This window comes from Saccopteryx leptura, chromosome 2 (assembly GCF_036850995.1).
Source record: "Saccopteryx leptura isolate mSacLep1 chromosome 2, mSacLep1_pri_phased_curated, whole genome shotgun sequence".
Taxonomy (NCBI): domain Eukaryota; kingdom Metazoa; phylum Chordata; class Mammalia; order Chiroptera; family Emballonuridae; genus Saccopteryx; species Saccopteryx leptura.
In genome coordinates, this window is record NC_089504.1 from 357,663,601 (window position 1) to 357,673,357 (window position 9,757).

The 9,757-nt window shown below is 50.0% G+C and overlaps 2 protein-coding genes across 2 annotated transcripts; both read right to left on the reverse strand.

The window, feature by feature from the left end:
- Positions 1-671: 671 nt before the first annotated feature.
- GABARAP (GABA type A receptor-associated protein) lies at positions 672-2,705 on the reverse strand. The gene is made up of 4 exons (XM_066364717.1): positions 2,464-2,705; positions 1,837-1,915; positions 1,600-1,718; positions 672-1,129 (listed from the first exon to the last, which is right to left on the reverse strand). The coding sequence occupies exons 1-4, from the start codon at positions 2,551-2,553 to the stop codon at positions 1,064-1,066; spliced, it is 354 nt and encodes a 117-aa protein (XP_066220814.1). The 5' UTR covers positions 2,554-2,705; the 3' UTR covers positions 672-1,063.
- A 1,076-nt stretch (positions 2,706-3,781) lies between these two features.
- Positions 3,782-9,576, reverse strand: CTDNEP1 (CTD nuclear envelope phosphatase 1). The gene is made up of 8 exons (XM_066364714.1): positions 9,445-9,576; positions 6,466-6,532; positions 6,250-6,368; positions 5,969-6,040; positions 5,449-5,565; positions 5,119-5,230; positions 4,705-4,789; positions 3,782-4,406 (listed from the first exon to the last, which is right to left on the reverse strand). The coding sequence occupies exons 1-8, from the start codon at positions 9,544-9,546 to the stop codon at positions 4,346-4,348; spliced, it is 735 nt and encodes a 244-aa protein (XP_066220811.1). The 5' UTR covers positions 9,547-9,576; the 3' UTR covers positions 3,782-4,345.
- Positions 9,577-9,757: the final 181 nt, after the last annotated feature.

Here is a 9,757-nt window from a genome sequence, read left to right on the forward strand (position 1 = left end):
CCCCCGCCCCCGGGAGTGGCGGGGAGATTGGGAGCGGAAGAGCGCGCGCAGGCTCTTGGGAAATGTAGGCTGGGCGGGACTAAGAAAGAAGGGGAAAGAAGGGATTAGAACTCGCGGCCACCATACTGCCTTATTCCGCAGCTTCTTTCTCCGGCGGGGGACCGACCCATTTCCGGCCAGAGAGGTGGTTGCTGGGAGATGAAGTTCTTCTGGTAATAATGGCTCCCTCCTCCCAGTCTTCTCCCTCCCTTGAATTCCAATCCACTAGACCCACACGCCCGAATAGTCTGGCCAAGTGACATGCAACTAAGGATTTGGTCCTTTAACCAGCCTCCACACACGAAAATCTCTTTCTTAACCCAAAGGTTTATAACAAACCTGGATGTATTTATCTACAGCAGGTACTTTCAAACTTTCTCCATAGGAACCCACTGTAAAAAAGTTACTCTTTACATCAGGACCCAATACATACAACGTATATACAACTGACATTTCAAGAAACATTTTCAGAGTATCTCATCCATCACCACAAAGCACCCTTTTTATGCACAAGGAAAAGCCCAATATTAACAGAATAAGCTAAAATACATTACTACCCCTCCAACGTCCTCTTTCCCCACCAACACTAAAAAAACAGAAAGGGGTGGATAGCAACACAAATCAAAATCCAGTTCAGCTTGGTGGTTTCCTCTTTATTGATGTGCCTATCTTTCCCCCCACAATTTCAGTCCCTTCCATCTACCCCAAAAAAAGGTAGTGAAAGGAAAAGACTGTTGGGGTTCTAAGCCCCTTGGGCAGTTAGGGAACAGAAACCAAAACAATCACTGGATGTGAGAGATTGAAAATCAAGTCTAAAGCAGAGTGGGAAAGGTGGGAAAGAAAGGGGAAGGAAGAAGAAAGGAAAGGTACTAGAGGCCATCTCCCCCATTAACCCTCCAATTAAGGGGTTCTGGAGAAGAGCCTTCAACATTAGGAATTGCAGGTCCGGAAGGAAGGAGTTCAAGGAAAGGGGGGCCACCTCTCTCTTTGTAGCATGGGACCCCCCACTGCAGGCGCAGCAGGTTCACAGGCCATAGACACTTTCATCACTGTAGGCAATGTATAGAAAGAAGTCTTCTTCATGATGTTCCTGGGATAAAAATAGAAAATCAGGGTGCTCAGACATCTGGCCTTTAGTAACTTGAACCACCCACCACCCAAACACATCCTTCAAAAATCACTTTTTGAAGATTTCCAAATCCAGTGCCTTGATTACCCCTCATTTGTTCCAGGACCTAGCATCTAACAGGATTATCCCTACCAGCAGCCCTGAGCAAAAAAAAAGCCTCAAACTGTGCTTGTTCTGCTGCCTTGGAATGAACAGGAGACTGGGAAGAGTCTTTATCAGAACAGCTGCTCCAGCTCACTGTTCTCTCCTTTCTGTCTACTCCCACTGCCCTGTCCAAATCCCCAACCCAGGACTACTGGGAAATTTTAAGGCCAAAGATAAAACAGAGTGAAGCAAACCAGCTAGTTCAAGAACTGCTGATCAAAAACTTTCTTCCCCTCAAGTTCTTCCAACTCCTCTCCAAAGCCTCCACTACTTCCCAGTTATCATACCTGGTATAGCTGACCCATCGTGGCACTGGTGGGTGGAATGACATTGTTGACAAAGAAAAACAAGGCATCCTCAGCTCGCAGATGAATTCTCTTCCGGATCAAGAAATAGAACTGACCAACTGCCAAAAATACAAGGTTTGATAAAGTCACAGATATCACCAATGCCCTGGAAAGAACAGCTGCTATAGGGAGCCCCTCCCACAGATAGCAACACTTGGTATTGGGTCAAATTCCCACCTGTGAGATCAGAAGGCACCAGGTATTTCTTTTTGTCCAGATCTCCTATCCGAGCTTTGGGAGCCTTTTCTACTATCACCTGATGAAATGAAGATGAGAATTAGAAGACATTCGAAATACAGCCCCACAGCTCCACCTGTCAGGACCTCAAGCAACAATATTCTTAGCACACAAACCGACCCCTGACTCATTTCTCTTTGTCTCTGAACACGCGGTGCAGCCCCGAGTTGAGACGTTGAGACCCCGAGCCCCACTGACTCAACTGGCCTAAACATCCAAGTCTCTTAATAGGAGGCGTCATAATAATCAACTCTTTTAATCAGACGAAGATGACTTGTCTGGACCGACAACAGCTTCAATCTCCAAAACCTAGCTAACTGGGGGAAATGGCCATGTGACATTCACACTGTCAAACTCCCTACAGCCTCCAACACGAATCCCAAGGTCTATCTCTCCCATCTACACCCCTTCACTCCCTGCTACTACCTACCACTATTCCTCCTTTCACCTCCAGTCCCAGATTCGTTCTCAACCCCACACACCACAGCCTACACGTCCCGGACACAAGCCCAGGCTGTGGCGTCACTGCCAGCGCCCCGCGCCTTCGGCCCTGGCTACCATCCTCACCGGGACCCGGTCTGGGTATTTCTTTCGGATCTTCTCGCCCTCAGAGCGGCGCTTCTCGAACGGATGCTCTTCTTTATATACGAACTTCATCCTCCCGGGAACCCGGCTGAACCTGACGGGGCTGAGGAACCCAGGGAGGGGGGCCGGGATGGGGGGCGGCGGCGGAGGCGGCAGCGGCGGCGGCGACGACGCGCAGGCGGATTCAGCGGAGCGATCCCAGGACTTGCGCCACTTCCCGATTCGCCAACTCCGCCCCCACCCATCCAGGGCCGCCCCGCTTGCTACTTTACGCCACCAGCGCAACAGCACTAACGCCAAGAACTTGCCACCACCTACTGACCACCCCCCACGCAGTCAGCGCAATCGCTTTTGGAATCAATTTGCGAACTACGCAAACGACGTAGCAAAGATGGTTGGTGTTTTTGCTACCGTCAAAAATAACCGAAAATCCAAAACCCACTTCCCAATCTTACACCCCCCACGAAGCTGGGGATGAAAAGAACCTATTAGATAGTAATTGTAACTTGCGACTGAGATCTCCAAAAATTCTTTTCCGACATAACGTAGAGGAAAAGAAGAAATATTTAAAGGACAGCTATTTACAAAATGTGCTGCTACGCTAAAGGCGGCCATTGACACCAAAACAACGTAGTGCCCAAGAGGAGAAGGTGGTCTTGGAATATAGAGAGCAGAAATTAAATATATCTTTGGAGATATGCACAGAACGCTTATGTTTCAGGAGACTGGACCAATAGGAACTGGAGAGTAGGTCTGATAGGTGGGGACTATGTCGCTTGCGGAAGGACATTTTCTACAGTGTAGCAGAAAATCATGTGATCTCAGAGGAGGCGGAGCGTCACGTGGCGGCTGCGGCAAGTAGAGCCGGCTCTGGGAGGAGGGCTTGGGGGGGGTGGGGCCTGCCGCTGTTGGAGCGGGAGTCTGTAGGCTGGCTGGGTCACCCAGGCCAAGCCGGATAGTGGAGGGCTGGGCACCGGCTCCTGTATGCAAAGCCCGTTGAGCTTTTGTGTTCAGTCCCCCAGCCTGGCCTTTCTTCAGCTATATGCCATTTCTGGCCTCTAGGTTTCTCTTCCTCTCATACATCTGTGTCCTGCTCTGAAGCTCAACTTCCCTCCCTTTTGCTCTCGGCCAGGATTCCAATCTGTCGCTAAGATGCTTCCATCAAAGCATCTGCTGTGCATGTCCTCTGCTCCATCCTCAGCAGACCAACACCACCTCTCCCCCTACCTCTAGGACCGGGAGCAGCCTCTTCCCCTCTGCCCTTCATTTCCCAAAATCCCAGAGAAGGACCTTGGGCAGCTTTGATTTCAAAGTTATAATGCATGGTTTAAAAGAGAGGGGAAAAAAAAAACAGAATGCTGGTTACAGGTCTGAGGGAAACTAGAGAAGGAAAATATAGAGAAAAGTAAGGGGGGGACAAGTTTGGGGAAAATCCAGTGACCCAAATCCCAGTTTCCCACCCACAACCCGACCCTTGGAGTGAAGAATTAGATCAGTTTTGTACAAGAGTTTTTTAAAAAATCAAATCACAACAAAGCTGGCTTGGCTTCTCTTTGAGCCTCCTGGATTATCGAATGTTTGTCTCACTCTGGCCAGTCCTGTCTCTCCACCACAGACACCGATTATGTCCCAGTCTGGGGTTCCAGGGAGTGCGAACACAAAGTTAGAGAGAGGCTGCTTCCGAGTCTGGCCCATATGTCCATCCAGACTCCATACGGAGTGCAGGGCTCCCAGGGCAAAGAGGGGCAGGAGGGGCAGGCCCTGCCCAGGCAGTCCTCACCACTGGACAGGGCATCAGACGGCATCCCGAGGGCTTACCCTCCCGTTCCCCCCCACCCCAACTCAGGTGGAGGGGGAGCAGCTGTCACCAGAGCCTATGTTGGTGAAGGTTTCGGCTCAGCACAGAGCGAACATCAGCGGTGAACCTGGGATGACAATAACTTGCATTGGTAGAGTCCTTAGAGTTGATATCCCCACACTAGTGTGAGGCAGCCTCACAGGAGAGGTGGGGCAGTCACCATTGTCACATGATGAGACTGAGGTTCAGTTTCCCCAGAACCCAATGGCTTAAGCATCAGCTTAAGTGTAAGACCTGTGTCCAAATGTTAAATGCTTAAGGGAAAAGAGAAAGTAAGTAAAACAGGACAAACTTTTATTCCCGCTTGGGATTCCCCCATCTCCTCCCTTCCTCAGTGATTGATCTAAGTGTCTAGCTTCCCTTACCTGAGGGCATCCAGCATCGGCAGCAGGTTAAGAAGGGCGGTGTCGCTGGGGTCACTAAACCAGGACTTGATGGGGATGGCATTGTCTAGGTTGAGTAAACAGTGCACATGAGAAGAAACAAAGGATTCAGAAAAACGGTGTTTTTTCTTTTATTTGGGAGTAGGAATCATTATTTAAAAATACACCACTACCCACCCACCCATTCAAAATCAATTACTATATCTCGTTTTACCTGAAGCAAATCTGCTATGATAAATTTGATTTATGAAGTAGACACATGGGGGAAGAGGAAAATCTCACTCAAAAACTTGCATCCTAACCTACAGTAAAGCAAGGCATCCCAGCTCCATGAATTCGAAATACCTCCTCAGAACCCGCTCCGGATCCTGACAGCCTCAACACACTGCTCCATACCTGGGTGGCTCCTGTAAGCCCCTGGGGAGTTATCCAGGATCACAATGCTGGAGAGGTCACTGTGGACCACTGAGAGGTCCTTGATGTAGCTGCCCAATTCCAAAGTGCAGTGCTGAAAGGCAGGGGGGGCTCGGGATCAGAAGGGGACTCACCCTCTGTGATTGTACCCAATCCCAACAACACTATGGGCAGCCAAATCCCCATAAAAGGGATCAGGCAGTAGGCCTCCCTCAAGTCCCCAGAAGGTCCTCCCATTCCTTCAAACTCAGATCCCTCCCTAGTGACCTGCCTCTGGAGCTCGACTCGTAGCCCTGGATTCCAGGCCCTCACCTGTCTGTAGTATCTCCTCTTGAGAATGCTTCTGCTATTGTCCAGTTTGTCAGCCACAGCAGAGCCATAGATCTCCATGCTTGCTGTGAACACGACCAGCTCGTACCACTGGCTCACCTGAAAGAGACGGGGAAAACCAGGTGTCAGAAGAGGTAATCTAGACACACAGTTCCCTTCCACTATGACTCCAGCCTTGTCCTTCAGGATTTGCAACAGTATCAAATGTCTCTGAAGACACAAAATTCTGAGTGCCCCCAGAGTCTTAGGCACCATATACCCTTAAGATTCAGAGATGCAAGAACGGAATAGCAGGAAGCCTGTGGAAGAACAGAATTATATCAGCAAAATAAATGAACCCAAATTACTAAAAGCCATTCTCCAACCATCCTACAACATCCCTTCCACAAAATTGCCTTTATCTGTTTCTACTCACCCCTTACTTCCTCCAAATCCTCTAAATTCCCAGAGCCCTAAAACCCTTTTTTCATCACAGAGCTCCCTTTGGCTTTTGCGAACTCACCACTTCTAAGAAGAAATCCACATGGGGCCTCTTATGTACAAAAAACCGGACAGGATGTTTGTCTATTACCACCTGTAGAGGAACAGGGAAGGGCAGGAGGAAGTCCTGAGCAACACAGCTTGGCCTGAGGACACTCCGCCCACCCTTCCATTGCCTGTTTCCCTCCTTCCGGCTGACTCTGGTGCCAGGGGATGGAGACAGGGAGAACATATTCTGGGACTGAGAAAGGTCTAGGTAGAGTAACAGACATAACTATTCTGTCACTTCCCACCCCCACACACCTTGAGGATGAAGTCAGGAGGTGTTCCAGGTCGGACTGTGGGTCTCAGAACCCCATCATGATGGGAGTGAATAAGTGTCTCATCCAGATCCAGCACCAGGATCTTCCTCTTCACCTGACCTGAGCCACAACAGGAAGGAATTAACGCCAACCAACCTCCAGCCCAGACCTTGAACCCTCTCTCACCTTAAAGGATCTTCCCAGCCAGCATATTCACCTAGCCGATTCCGGGACACAGGAGATAAGGGAAGGATATCATATCGAACAGTTTGGTACTGAATTACCTGAAAACAAAAGAAAAAATTAGTACCCTTGGCAAGGAAATCTTCCCCAGTAACTAACAATAGGCAGCACATGTTGAACATTCACCATATGTTGGGCACCATCTAAGTGATTTAGGGTTATTTCTCAAAACAACTTTGCCTAAGCCACATAGCTAGGAGTTCTTTAACCCTTTGAGCAGTACAAACGTTCATGGACGTCCTCGTGCCTCCTGACCATCCAGAGTACGATCGTACATGTGTAAGGCAACATGAAAAAAAGGCAAATGTATGTTCTTCTTGTTTCCATAAATTGGTTATCAAACAAACATGATTTTAAGTTAATAAAACTGTAACTAGAACTAATTTTATTTTTTGAAAAAAAAACAAACAAACTCACCCACCAGGGGTCAGCGAGCATGAAAAAACTCACTACTCAAAGGGTTGTTTGTCCTAATTAGAATGAAAATTCTGTGAGAGCATGGATTTTGTCACCATCATGGTTGTATTCCTAGAATACTGGAACAGGGGTGATTAATTAATATTAAAATAGGTAAAGTGTTGGAGCCAGGATTGTGCCCATGCAGTCTGATACAAAGACCTGCTCATTAAGATACTTTTTCAGAGAAAGAAAGGGAGGGAGAGGGGCAGACGGAAAGAAAGAGAGGGAGAGAGATTTGTTGTTTCACTCACCCATACATTCACTGGTTGATTCCAGTTGTGCCCTGACCGGGGATCAGTATTGGGAAGATACTCTAACCAACTGAGCTACCTGGCCAGGGCCAAGAACCTGCTCTCTTAACCAAGATATTATCTTGCTACATTGAATAAAGAAATGCACAGCTCTCTCCATGTCCACCCCAAAATTTGTTGTGACTTCCATCAGCCTTAAGACTTCTTAGGGGACACATAACAGGAGTCAAGAAGGGTCCCTAGGCAGAATAGAGCATGAGGGAATCCAGGGGTTGTCAGGTCACCTAAGTTCCTCTGGCTAGGGGCCACCAGGCCTATTTTAACCAGCCACCTGTCCGTTTCTGTCTCTGTGAGCCAAGTCACAAGCTGCAGAGAACCTCAGCCCTCTGAACGGCCTCCTTTTCCTGGTACCCAGGACAAGGCAAAGGACACTGGAAAGCCCCACCCGCCAGATCCACTGGTAGGGGGTGGAGAAGGCCAGAGAGACGTAAAGGCTGTGAGAGGTGAAGATAGGACAAGGGTATCACCACTTCAGCCTTCCAGCTTCTCCAGGCCTTCTCCAGAGGCTCCTTTTTTAACTCTCAGATCTCCCCCACGAAAAGTCCAACAATTCCTTCCTCTGCTCTTTTATTCTAAGGCACGAACACTCTTCAGTCCACCCATAGGCCCTGAGCCTCACCAGAACCAGGCTCCCCCTTGCAAACCAAAGGGCCCTCACCCCTAATCCCAAGGCATCTGCCCTTCTTTTCTCCCTGGGCCATGACGAGGGCCGCAACAGCTCAACAGCTCAGGTGTCCTGCCCTGCTATCTCGGGTTGCACATGCTGGGCATGTAGGGACTGCTCCAAGCATCTGCCAGAAAGGGGGTGGGGGAAGAGACCAGATTGGAAGGGAAGGCAAGACAAAAGGCTGTGGGGTTAGTGCCACTCAAAGGAAAGCAACTACTAGATATGCTGAAGCACTACTCTGCACCCGCAACAAAAACTGGTGTTAGGGAAAGAAGGGGGGATGCTCAGAGCAAGGCCAGGCAAAGAAGGATGGCAGCTAACATAAAGAAAACCCCAGGCGCTAGCCCCACACAAATCTCAGCATATCTCACCCCGAATTCTTTGTGGCCTACAACCAACCACGACCACCCTGAACAATCCTCAGTCTACATCAGGAAGTGGAAGGAGTGGAATGGTAAAGGAGACGCTAAATGCAAGGCTAGGCCCATTCCCTCAAATCACCACCACCACCACCCTAGGTTTTCTGGAAATTCTTTGACTTAAGCAGCCCTTACCCGGTTTTATTCTTTCAAGTTTTACTGAGGTATGCCAAAGAGTACAGACCAGGAAACCTCTGCACCTGAGCTTTCTCCCCAGACTCCTTCAGAGGATTCTCACCAGTGGTGATGAGAATACAAGAGCCCATTCATTAAATGGTGTTGGCCTAAGGAGTTTTGACTTTGATAAAAGCCAAGGGGGAGGGAACCCTGAGATACTTGGATTCACGCGCAGTCTTCACTGCCCATGGTATCCCTCCAATGCTAGGGGCCTTTGGAAGAAACAAGGGTGCCTTGCCCTGGGTGGGATTCAAGCCTATAATAGACAAACAGTCTTTAGTTAGGGACAGCCAAACTTTAACGTGCTCCCTTCCAACACAAAACCCAACATAAAAAAGCATCTTAATCTCAGGATCTGAATAATTCTGGTACCCACACACACTATGAAGTTTTCTGGGCCTTTTTGGAGGAGTTCCCTAATTGCAAACCGCAGGGGTTTCTCCTTCACACACCCAGGGCTTTTCCCAAGTTCCCATCCTTGTTTGTCACATATGCCCTCCCACCCACGTCGACTCTTGACACATAAGCCTGTCTCCCCCTTGTTATAAGACCAAACGCACACGGAGTTTACTAACAGCAGGAGGGTCTCTCACAAGCCCGCATCAACAGTTCTGTTGCCATCAAACAGGTGTTCCCTGCCTCTCAGTTTCTTCAGCAACAACTCCAGCTTTCCTTTGGGCGCCCCACCCACCACCCTGGTCCCCAAGAATTGCCAAATCCAGTCCCCGTCAGAGCCCCCCCATCTAGGTTCTACTACAAGGGTCTCCCTCCTCCCCACCACACCCCATGCCCTGCTAAAGGTGCCCTTATTCTCTAACGGGAGAAGCCGTCGCCAGGACCAGAGGCCCGACACTGTCCCAGAAACCCGTGAGCACCGCTGACAGAGGTCCCCATCACGACCAGCGCCCACCCAAGCTCACCGTGCGGATCTGCCTCCGCAAAAGGTAAATGAAGAAGCTCCACAGCTTGGCGGCGAAGGCCACGAACGTGCGCAGCCCCAGCAGACACTGTGTCCGCATCATCCCGATGACCCCGGCACCGCCGGCCCCGGGGCCCCCGCGGCCCAACTCCGCCAGCCCCCCGGGGGCAGCCCCCCGCCGCCGGGAGGGGGAACGGGGGCCCCGAATGGCAGGAGAGGCTGCAGAGAGCGGCACGGAGAGGGCGGCTCAGAAAGCCACCCCCGGCGAGGGGAAAGCCCAGCGGAACCAGGATCTGGGGGACAGGCGTGGGCAG